Here is a 12,089-nt window from a genome sequence, read left to right as displayed (position 1 = left end):
AGGGAACATAGGAGGGCCGGTGCAGCCAGGCCCCTTTGTGCGGCTGCAATGCCACCAGCATGATTTGTGCTTTAACAACCTACCCCCTTGCCCCGTGCTGGTGTGGGCTGAGCAAAGGCTGCTGGAGCTGGGCCAGTCCCCAGAGGCAGTGGCTGAGTGGTGTTTCTGGTGTCTCTCCCAGGTAATAGTCCATGATGTGAATGAGCTGACAGAAAAGCTGTTTCCCATCGTTGAAGCCATGCAGAAACACTTCAGCGCTGGATCAGGGACCTACTACAGCGACTCCATCTTCTTCCTGTCGGTTGCAATGCATCGCATCATGCCCAAAGGTAAGGCTCTGCTGAGCCGCCTCCAGCAACACAGGCTCTCTTTTTCTTCTGCACAGAGATGTTATCCAATACTATTTGAAATGCAAAGAAAGTCAATAAACTTCTGGGATGGGCTCCTGGGATTCTACTCCTTCCTGCAGAGTGATGTACCCATCAGTCCAAGACCGCCCACATCCAGGTCTTCACTGGGGTGAGTGACAGGAGGTTCTGTGTGTCATATGGCAGCTGGCCATGCCCTCATGCCCTGAGATGGTAGGAGAGGTGAGACAGGAGCAAACGTGTGTGCCCTGTGTGTGTTTACAGCCCCTCACCCATGGGGTGCCAGCAGGAAGAGGTGCTGTGTGCCCGTGGCGCAGCCACGCACTCCAGAGCATCGGCACTGGGCGGTTGTTGAGCCTTTCCTCTGGGCTTCAGGGAGCTCTTGGAAAGCTTTGCTGATTAGCAGCCACTGATCACTTCAGTTTCCTTATTGTGCCTTTGCTCTGCTGTTATTGACTGTGGGAACAACAATAAATCTGCAGGAAAACAAGGCAGCTGGCAGAAGGGGCTTGGGTCAGCTGATGCCATGTTTTGCTTCCCTGACTGCACACAGTTGGCTCTCCTGGGACCAGCATGCTGTCTAGCCTTTGACTGGTTACACAAGGAGGGTGTTGCATCCTGGGGCTCCAAACCCCTCCAGTGGAACTCCAGCAGCCCTGCCGGTCCATTCCCAGTGCTGGTCCCTGGGCTCTCCCTGTCGGCTGCCTCGCTGGCCTGACACACCAGTGATGGCAGCATCCCCTTCTGGGCTGGCTACATGTCCTGCCTGGGCTGTGGCAGTGGTGGCAAGGACCCCAGGATCCTGCCTGGCTGTACACCTGCCCCAGGAGGAGGTGACCAGCCTCTCCAAGTTGTTTGTGGGTGTCCTGTGGTGATGGCCAATTCCCACATGTGTGTTGCTGAAATGGCTGTTCCTGTGGCTAGCACTGCTGACACCAGCAGCTTCCTTGGCATCTGGAGCCTCTGCCCAGCCATAATGTTCCCTGCAGACTTCCTACCATGGGTTTAAGGTGCACTCTTGCTGAGATGTGAGCAGATATAACTCCCCTGTGCCCCTGCTGAATCCTGCTCAGTTTGGTTCTACCCAGTAGCTCCTACCTCTGCACTGCTTCATGAGGCTTCCTCTGTCCTTTGTGGACTTGCCCCTGTCCTCCTGGCATGGCAATCCCACACTAGCTCATTAAACAGTGGGGCAGTGGTGACCCTGAGGGTCCCATCCAGCCCCCGCTGATCATTACTCTGTGAGCTCCAGCAAATGTGCTGTACTTCACTCTCCATCAGACTTGGGTGGTTTTTTGTGTGTCTGGTGCTGTCTGCACTGCGAGGGCTTTGAAGTACACTGCATACAAATGATGGTATTAACGCTGGCTAATTCACTCCTCCCGATTCCCTGCTCTGTCTTTACTGTGTGCTAAAGATATCCATGTCGTGCTGCCTGCCAGCAAGAAGCTGCTCGGTCTGAAATGCCTTTTCTCAGTTCATCAACCCGACTCTATTTGCTCTCCCTCATCCTGACTGGGCTTTCAGTGGTCTGTTCGGGGCACAGGATGTTTAAAGAGGTATTTTTACAGTTTCATGATCTTAGTTTTTGTTTCAGAAGCTGCTAGTAAAGCTGATTTATATTTCCCTTGCAAGGGAGGTCAGATTTACTGTGCTGGGTGCCTGGTGATTTATGGGGCTGGCCCGGCTCCCTGGCCCTTTCCCTGTGCAGCCAGCACTGGGTTGGAGGCAGCAGGGAAGGCTGCAGCTCTGCTGCCCACTCACAGGCTTGTGGGTGGTGTGGGAATGGCACTGGGCTCCTGCTGCTCTCCTGGCTCTGACAAGCCAGGATCTACTGATCTCGAGAAGCCACTTTGCTAAGTTGGAAGAGAAAGGACCAAGCCTCCCTTTTGAGGCAGTATCTACATTTTCCTTGGTGCATTTCTCCTGCTCTGAATGATGTGTCTTTTTCTGCACCTCTGCAAGCACATCTGGCTCCATAGCATTAGCACTGGTTTTTTGTGGAAGACAGATTTGATTGGAAGCTTGAGCATCCTCCAGCAGAAATGAAGGCCCTAATCTGAATATTAAACTCTCTTGTGTGTTTGTTTGCATTTGCATTAATGAGTCTGTGTTTTTTTTTCAGCAGCCAGCAGCCTTTGCATTAAAGTCGCCTGGCTTTAGTTTTCCAAATTTATCATTTTTAGAAGGGAAGCATTTCCATGCTATCATGACTTAGTGATTTGTTTGGAGCCTTTGGGTTGTGATAGGGCACATTGTGGGCCAATGGCACTGAAAACTGAACACCAGGGCTATTTTTTTTCTTTAAGGACTTTTGTGGAACACATGCTGGCTGCATGCACATTGCACTGAGGATAAATGGGGTTTGCCACTCAGCTGCTCGTTCACTGTTGCTTGGGATCCTTGCCCAAAAAACTTCGAGATCTAAAACCTGCAGTTGCCAAGTTTTAATATAACAGCTTCTTAGCTGGTGTAAATCATGGAACACTCTTGCCTTAAATGTCTTACATCAGTGGAGTTAATCTGATTTAAACCAGCTGGGGACTTGGTATGCAGCACACAGAAGTGCAGACTGCATAACTCTTGTCTGTGCTCAAGGCTCATAAATCCTGTTTTAATGTGCTGTGGCCAGGCCTGGGAAGCTGGAGCAGGGCTTGATCCATCACAATGGTTCTGCAAGGGAGAAGTGATGAGAAGGTTACACAGAGTGAGGATGAGCAGGTTCAGGTGTAGGAGGACCTGCCAGGATGAGGACAATGCCAGCATGAAATGGTCTTGAGACTTGTGGAGCAAGGCAAGGGGGAGGGAGAACAAGGATGCAGACCTTTTCATTTTCCTTTTCAGTAAGCCCATCCAGAGGGAACATTCCCACTTGGCTTCAGTCACTCCAATCACTTGTCATTTCAGTTGTATAACTTCAGAGGACCCAGCAAGCTTTTATCACCTTCCTGGTGGCGCAGGCAAGGGGAGGAGGAGTTGAGGTGACAGAAGGGCAGCTGGGGCCTTCCCAGGGAATTCTTGGCCCCCGTCCTTGTTTCAGAAAGAATTAATTTAGCAAGTGGTTACCCTCATCAGCTGGTAGGCCAAGGGAGAGATGTCAGCATCCAGAAGCTTGGGCAGAGCTTTGAAAACTGCTGTTTGGTGTTTGACTCCATTGGTTTTGCTGACTGTGCTGCAGCAGGATGACCCTGTGGGAGAAGAGAAGGAGCAGAGGGAAAATGAGATATGATGGAGAAGCAGCTTTGTGGCTTCTCTCTGCCAACTTGGACAGAGGAGTGGAGTCCATTAGATCAGGGGAGGCTCTGAGACCTGGCTGAAGGTATTGTGCCTCATGCAGAGTGAGGGTATTTAGCACAACTTGACTGAAGATGGTATTTGACAAATTGGAGGCAGCAGGGTTTCCTGGCAGTACAAACAGCTGGCTCACTTCATGGGGAGTAGCATCATCTCTAAACGTGGCCTCCTTGTCCCCTGCTGAGTTCTCAGGGTTTCTCACTATCCAACCCAGCCTGAAGGCAGAAGCTGTGACCAAGGGTGGGAAGATGAGCACAAGCTGCAAAGGGCCCCTGGGCTGTCCTGTCCTCATGCAGCACGCTGCATCTTCCATGTGCTGTAGAGGCACTTGGGGACTTGCTGCCTGAAAATTCAGGAGCTTGGTCTGCAGGTGCATTTGGTAAGGTTTGTGGCTTATAGGAGGACTAAGCAGCAGTGGGAGAAGTGGGTAAGTTTCTGTGTGACTAAACAAAGATGTGGAGCTACGAGGAAAGAGAAGAGTGGGACTGATGACTGTGTATTGCTGAAATTTATGGCATATTGACATGGTCTGCTGGAAAAAGAAAATGGAATAGATTTAGAGAAGGGCAGTGGCTTCTGTAAGGGACAAGCCTGTTTGACTGGGACCCTCCAATCTGGGAGGGTGCCTGGCCAAGGGAGTTACGATGTGGCCCATGAAGCCACAAGCCATGTGAGGCAGATGTTTGTACAAGAACTGGGGAGCATCAAAGTTGGCAAGAAGTGGGTTTAAAACAGAGTGCAGTGATCTGTGGAGCGCCTCACTGCAGGATATTGTAGGTGCTGGATTTCCTGAAGGATGAGGACATCATGGCAAGCTGCTGTCTGATGGACAGCAAGCCTCAGGGTCTCCATGAGCTGCAAGCTGCAGGAGCATGTTGGGGGGACACGGCTGTGTGTGGTGGGGGGAAGCACAGATGGCTGGTGTGGGTGAATAAGCAGCACCATGTCCAGGGAAGTGGCTGCCAGCAGGGAGCTGTGCCTTTGGCTTCATAGCTGCTGTCCAGATTTAATGTCTGTGACACACCGGGATCAATGGGAGGTCCAGTGGTCTGCCTGGCCTCAGGCTCTGAACTGGACCTTTTCTCCAGCTCATTGTCAACAGCTGTACTCATTGTTAAGCATAGACCAAATTATAATGATGTTTGTTCAAACTGCTTGCTAATGACCGAGCCCCAGGCCGCTTGGGGCTTGGTGCTGCTTGCAGCAGGATCCAGCTGCTGGCTCCAGCTTGGTCTCCCATGAAACTGATATCAGCCTTTGTCTGCTCTGGGAGTACCGGCCTGGAGACAGTGGCCTCTGTGAGCATCAGCTTACGCCTTTCCCACCGAGCAGAGCGGGAGGGAGGGCAAAGGGCAGGGAGGAGACGTGTTGGAGCAGGCGCTGAGCTGTGCTCTGCTTTCTCAGGGTACCTTGCCTGTGCTGAGGCCAAGCACTCCTGCTGCTGGCTGTGAACGTGGAGAGCCTGGGAGCTGGGGGATGGGGTTAAGCAGAGAGGTGTCAGGAAAACAGTCTGTTTACTGGAATAACACCTTGACAAATAACTGTCTTCTGCTAGTGTGCTTCTGGAAAAGCTGGCAGGCAGCGTCCTGAAGACATTGTCCGTTGTGTTTGCAGGGGTGTGTGCGTGAGGTTCCATAGTGCAGGGTTGCCCAGGTCAGACTCTGTTTGCCCACGGGGTACCAGGTCCCTGCACCTGATGTTTCCCCTCAGCGGCACCCCTGTGCAGAGAGTTACAGTGCACAGACCCCGTGTCACACAGTGCATCAGAGGTCTCTGAGATGGAGCCTGGCAGCAGGAGATGGGGAGGCACCACTCCCTCTTCTTCCTCCTGCGAAGCAATTCCTGGTGCACGGGGCAGCTGCCCACAAAACTCAGCAAATTACACTGTAGTAAGTGAGCGTTTTGAGAGTGTGTCACTCCTGATCCTTTCCTGCTGGCTGAGCACTGCCAGCACTGCTGAGCCCCACCACACTGGGGTACACAGAGATGCAGTGGTTGGGAGAGCACTGGGAGGAGACTGTCCTTGTCCCAGATGTTCCAGGCCTGACTGTGCGTTACCAAAAGGGAGATGTTGTGAAGAGGCACAGAAAACTGGAGTCGTGGGAGACGGCCCCAGAGCCAAGCCACATGCTCCCAAGCCACAGTTCCCATGGGATGCTGCAGTAGCTGAAGGGTTTATTTTCTGGCAAAAATATTTCCATCTTTACAGGGATGGAGGAAGTGTTAATGGTTTCTGGTGTGCTCTCATAACCTCCCTCCCTGCTTCATGCTGCAACCACGTGAAAAACATCCAGATTCCTTTCCCAGCCTGTCTCCAGGCTGCACACACTTATGTCAAATGCTGTGATGGGAAGAGGCTCAAGTGATCAATTTGTGAGTAATAGGGAGAGTGGTGCCAGCCATTGTTCCTTGCTGGGGTGAGCCTGTTATGCCAAGGGGATTGTTTTTGTGATACTTTTTGGGAGCAGGCAACAGCAGACCTCTGAATAAGCCCACCCCAGGTAACCACCATAGGCTTTGGGCTTGTAGGGGGGTCCTCACCTGCTGAGGTGAGCTGCTAACCCGGTCTGGCTGCCTGTGAGATGTGCCTCTCCTGGCAGGAGAGCCCCTTGGCCCCAGCCCTGCTGCTGTGGAGGTGTCAGGAAGGGCTGCTGTGATGAGGGGGATGCAGATGCTGCTCAGCAGGTGCCTGGAAGCCCCCTGGGTTCTGCGTCACGGTGGAGACTCCTTCCCTGCAGCACTGCTGCCTCTGGGGGCCAGCACGACCTGCAGCCCCTGGGGGTAGTGTCACTTCTCATCATTTCCACTGGCTGCCCCTTGCTGCGGTGCCACCATCGATTATTTTTGGATGTCCTAGATCTGTCAGGCCAGGGCAGGCGTGTGTGGCTGTTTCCCCCCTCCCCATGGAGCACCAGGGTCTCATCACCCGGTGCTGTGGGTGGGTGCTGCCCTCCTCTGTCCCCAGCCAGACCAGCTGCCCCATCCCCAAAGGGTTGGAAGGTGCTGGGGGTCACCCAGCATTGATGCTGGGACTGCTCTTCCCCACAGCCTCTCTCCCTGCTCTGCCATGGCTCATTAGAGCTTAGCAGGAAGAAACAAGTACAAAATCTGCCTGCAGCCCCTTCCCCCAGTGTATGCACTTAAACACGACATGAGCACAGAAAATTTATTATCCTGTATCTCTTTTAGTTTCCTTTTCCATCTTACCTGCTTGTTACTTCACAGCTTTCCATCCACACCATTTTTGTAATTTATAGCAACCTGGAATCAAATCTTATTTTGTCTGATTAAAAGGTTTCCTGCTGCTCTTCCTCCAGCTCCAAGAAGTGTCTTCATACTCCTGCCCCAGCAGCACCATATATTAAACACACAGCAAGCAGCATTTCCAGCTCCATCCTGAAAGCTGTCACATGCTCAGCAATGTTGCTGCCTTGGAGTCCAGTTAAGAGCCAAAGTGTTGAGCACCGCTAAATATTAGTCCCTCAGACCCTGATGGATTACAAGAAGACACTTGGATGCACAGGAAAAATTAATTTCCTGGAACAAAACACATTCATCTCCTGCTGAGTCTTCCCCATCCCTTCAGAGACAGTTGTGGGGTGTGGAGCAAGGCGATCAGAGCGATGCCACCATCAGTACCTGGAGACATTGCTGCTGCTCCAGAACCCTGAGCTCACCCAGGTGCCTGCTCTGCATGGGTGGTAGCAATGATTTGTCATCTATCTCTGGCAGGCAGCCTAATTTTTTAATTAGCTGATAGGCTGATTAGCTGCTGTGCTGCAGCCACTGCTCTGCTCTACTGGGCACCTAATCAGTGCTGCAGAAATCTGGTTAGTGCCAGGGGCATGTTAGCGGCAGAAGGCACATCCCCCTTCACCTCCTGCCCTCCCCTGGTGCCCTGTGTGTAGGGAAGGGAGGCAGTTTGACGGGAAGGGGGCTGCTGGGCTGCCCCAAGTAGCAGAGGAGACCCTTGGCTGCATGGCAGAGGTGAGGACCTGTGTTCAGGCGGGCAAGGTAAGCTGCATTGCACATTGGCAAGCAAGCTCTGCTGGTGCAGGGCTTTGTAGGGTTGTCTTCTCTTGGGAGGGTGGTCTCTGGAGCAGCACCAGGTCCTGAGAAGGGGGACTGGAGGCCCCCAGTTGCCAGCATGCGGGCAGCAAGCTCCGGGGTGTGTGCTGTGCTTGCACACCTGCAGGGGTGCCCCTGCCTCGGCTGCTTCCCCTGGGCGAGGCTCTCTGGTGCTGCCAGGGTCAGCTGCACGGGCAGCAGTGATTAATCCTGGAAGCAGAGGGGGAGTCTGTCTGTGGAGAAAACATGGCCTGGCCAGGGCAGCACACACCCAGAGAGGAAGCTGCTCACAGCCCTGCTGACAGCAGGAGGGAGAGCAGCCAGGGGCAGCTGGCAGTGGGGGGGCAGTGAGCCAAACCCAGGGAGCCTCTAATGAAGGGCAGGATGGAGATCCCAGTATGTTTGTGTAAATAAACTGTGTGTTTCCACACTGGGATTGTTGAGGCACTGGCATCACTGCCTGGCACTGCAGCTGTGCTCATGCCCTGCTCCCTGCAGCAGCTGAGGCATTCAGGGGCAGCAGGCTCCTGCTGGGCAGCACCCTCTGGGTTGCACAGGGCCCCTCCAGAACCTATGACCCACTCTGTGCCCATGCCTGGCCTTGGTGCTGGCCGTGGGAGTGGAGTTTGTCTTGGCCACGCGTCTCCCTGAGCCAGCGAGGGCGGAGGATCCTGGTTTCACAGCCAGCACGGGCAGCTCTGTGGGTCTGTGTGTTGCTGCTGGCAGGAACGCTGCCCGCTGGAGCGGGGGCTGCTGCTGCCCTGCTCCAGGAGGTTTATTGACCAGGGCAGTTGTCTGAAAGTCACTGCTGGTCCTTCACAGCTCCTTCCATCCTTGGGATCTTGCCCTGTCATGGTGGGGACAGCTAAAAAACCTTCTGACTTAAAGAAAAACGTTGGTAGTCAGAGCCAAGCTCAAAGCAGTGCAGAGAGGTGGAGGGGAAGCTGTCCAGGTGTGCCCAGTGTTTGCAGACCAGCAGACCTGAGACCTCCAGCCCCTCTGACCCCAACTCAAAGAGCCTGGGCCACCTGGCCCTCTTCCTTCTGATGGTCCAAGTCAAGTGGCAAAATGCACCACTACCCCCTGGCCCTTCCCCAGACCCCACTGCAGTCCTGCAACACCCAGAGCTGCAGCCAGCAGGGGACACTCCTGTCCCTTGGCTGCAATGTGTCACCCATGTTGCAGCCCAGCAGAAGGGTCTCTGAGCTGCTCTGCCTCCAGCAGCTCTCTCTCCCTGCCCATCACCCTGCCCTCTCCAGGCCATTGCCCAGCCACCCCCCCCCTGCTGTCTCCTGTAGGATAGAGGGGGATCCTGCTTCCTTGTGCTGCCCAGCTGGCTGTTGCTGGCTGCATGGAAAAAGGTGAAGCCGTGTGCTTGGGTCACGGAGCTCACGTGGCACAGTTGGCAATCCCAGCAGTGTCCTCCTTGGTCTCGCCTCTTAAGGTGCCGGCCTTTGGCCCCAAAAGTTGTTGCTGTGATGCAGAGGAGGTGCAGGGAGGTCAAGGTGCTCCCATCTGACACGTGCCAAGTGCCAAGTTAACAGTTGGACTCAAGGATCTCAAAGGTCTTTTCCAATCCAAACAATTCTATGATTCTGTCTCTCCTCCTTGGCATGGGGCATCAGAATGTTTAGGTCCTTAAAAACAGGTTTGTTGAGACAGATGGAGATGCCAGTGCAGGGGATGGCCAGAGCAGAGCCAAATGACCACCAGCTTTGGTGACAGGTGTTTGCCTCAGGAGTGTGTGTGAGATTTGGGCACAGTGCAGCCTGGCAGGGCAGTGGCCTGTCCCTTCCTGCCATCCCACTGTTGCTTGCAGCATCTCCACTGCCAGACCAGCTGTAGGCAGGGTTTTATACTCTGAGAGGGTTGAGTTCGTGCCACCATGAGTCTGTCAGTGGGCTGGAGAATTTCACCACCTCCAGGAGGTTTCAATTCTTGCTGCTTCTACTCTACAACTATTAATCAACTGCTCAGTTATCAATGATTTAGACCACACTGTTGGCTGGACACAGCCCTTTGCAGATGGCAGCTCTCCATTTTGCTCTTTGTTCCTGGACACAGGTTCACTCTTTTCACCTCTCCACGTCAGTGGTGACATGCCTCTGCCCCAGATCTGGCATGGTTGGTATGGAAGTGGGGGGTTAGGAGCCAAGGCCAACACTTGCACACCAGCCCTGCACCTGCTGTGTGGGCTCAGCTTTGCCAGGGTAGTGACCCTCATACAAAGTTGTTAGGATGAGTGCAAATGAGTTTGGCTGCAGAATAGCCTGTGTTGCTCTGTGCAGACTCCACTCTTTGTATTGCCTCTTCATCTGACCCTCCATCCACTGTCATGTAGTTCTAAATTCACTATTTACAATTTTTTCAGTCCATCCTCTCAACTCAGGCTAGGGAAATGCAGTCCTATCCCATGGGCAGGTTCAAGGCTGCCCATTCATAGGCTGCTCTGAACAATGGCAGCACATCAAAAAGGGTTCTGGAGGGGTAAGAGCTGCTGCAGGATTTCTCACTGCACAGCATCCCTGGAGCTCTGGCTCAGTTGGCCAAAGCAGCTCTTCTCCCTGTGCCCCCTGCTGCCACTCATGGTCCTGCCTAATGTTTCTGGGAAGAGGATTTACACAGAGTCATAGAATCATACAATGGTTTGGATTGGAAGAGACCTTAAAGATCATCTGTTTCCAACCCCACTGCCATGGACATGGATGCCACCCACTAGATCAGGTTGCTCATCTAGACCAAATTTCCTCCTAAGTGTCTCATCATGTGTTGGTGGGTGGCCTGGCTTGCTGCGTGCCCAATCTGTCCCTGCTGTGCTGTGGTGTCCATGCTTCCTGGCAAGGGCTGTCGGACTTGCTGCAGAAGCTGTCCCCTGCCACAGGGGCTCCTGGACGTCACTCAGAGCATCCAGACAACCCTCCAGGCCCCTCAGCACACACACACACAGGGTGCCTTTCCGTGTGCTGGCATAGCTCTGCTGGGTCCTGGCAGAGAATGCAGGGCAGCAGGACACAGGGAGGTGCTCTGCCTGCCTGTGCCCCCTTGCTGGGATGAGGCTGTGAGATCATACATCCCTGGAGCTGGCCTTTCTCCTCTGGACTTGGCTGGAAGGAGGATTTGAGCCAAGCCTGGAGCACAGCCCTGCTGTGGCTGCTGGTATAAGGCTGCAGTAAAACATTATGAGCTTTTAATGGGGCCAACCTGTGTTGTAAAGCTGTCACTGCTAATGGAGACCATCTCTACTTTGAGTGGCACAGCTCCCCTTTCCGTGCCGTGGCTGGAAGAGCTGGAGCTGAGCAGAATGGAGGGTGATACACAGTATGGCAAAGTTAGAAAACTCACTGCTGAGCAGAACACTCTCAGCCTTTCCCCACATTTCCAGCTGGATCCCTCCAAGCAGTTTATGCCTAAGAGAGCACGCGATTCCTCCACCCCCACATGGCAGCCAGGACAAAGCGCTTGATACATCATAAATATTAGTGCCTGGCCCCTTGCCAGTCCCAGTCAGAGAAATCATCTCAGCCATTAATCTGAACGTGCAAGCTGCATCTGGCAAAGTGGTGCTTCGTGTCACCCATGCTCAGTTGTGTCTGCAGTGTTGCAGTTCATACTTGCTTTAAAGAAAAATTTAAAAAAAAAAGAAAAACAAGAAAGGAAAAGAAAAAAGGAAAATAAGAAGTATTTGATTCTTACTGGGTCTAATTTCTTAGTGAGTGTTTCCTGGGGTCTCTGCTGGCACAGCATGGGACTAGTGTGCGGGGGCGAGCCCAACACAGGGAGCCTCTAATGAAGGGCAGGATGGAGAACCCAGCGTGTTTGTGTAAATAAACAGTGTGTCTCCATGCTGGGCTTCTTGTGGCGCTGGCATCGCTGCCTGGCACCACAGCTGCACTCGTGCCCTGCTCCCTGCTCGGCCAAGGCTTTTGGGGATGGCCAGATGCTGCCGCTGGGCAGCACCCTCTGGGTTGCATGGGGACCCTCTGGAGCTTTTCACCTGTTGGGGTGCTGGGGCGGGCAGGGCTGGGATTGGAGCTTCCTCCAAGCTCAGCTTTCATTCTCCGCTGTGATTAATTGCAGTTGGCATTCATCTGTAATTTTAGAGAACAATCGGATGGCGTGCCTCACAGCTGATTTAATTGAAACCTGACGATGCGTCAGAAGGCTGCTGTGCACTGGGCGTAGTTGTGCTGGGATCCCCCTGGGAACCCCTTCCCCTCTTCCCAGCTTTGGCAGTACCTTGGAGGGCTCAGGCTCCCCCTGCGTTTCTTTGGGGCTGAGCTTGTGCTGTACCTCTGAGGTCTCCTTGCCCTGGAGTTTTGTGACCAGTCTGGATATTCTCAAGTGCAGTAGCATCAAGGT

General features: G+C 53.5%; 1 protein-coding gene across 2 annotated transcripts in view; it reads left to right on the top strand.

The window, feature by feature from the left end:
- XXYLT1 (xyloside xylosyltransferase 1) overlaps positions 1-12,089 on the top strand; it is a 37,610-nt gene that overhangs the window by 5,458 nt on the left and 20,063 nt on the right. For both annotated transcript variants that reach the window (XM_027685973.1, XM_027685974.1), the window contains exon 2: positions 182-329. In XM_027685973.1, coding sequence (XP_027541774.1) covers positions 182-329 — 148 coding nt within the window. The remainder of the gene's footprint in view (positions 1-181; positions 330-12,089) is intronic.

Source organism: Neopelma chrysocephalum, unplaced genomic scaffold (assembly GCF_003984885.1).
Source record: "Neopelma chrysocephalum unplaced genomic scaffold, ASM398488v2 Primary Assembly neopelma1_70, whole genome shotgun sequence".
Classification (NCBI taxonomy): domain Eukaryota; kingdom Metazoa; phylum Chordata; class Aves; order Passeriformes; family Pipridae; genus Neopelma; species Neopelma chrysocephalum.
This window is presented reverse-complemented; position numbering and strand designations above follow the sequence as displayed.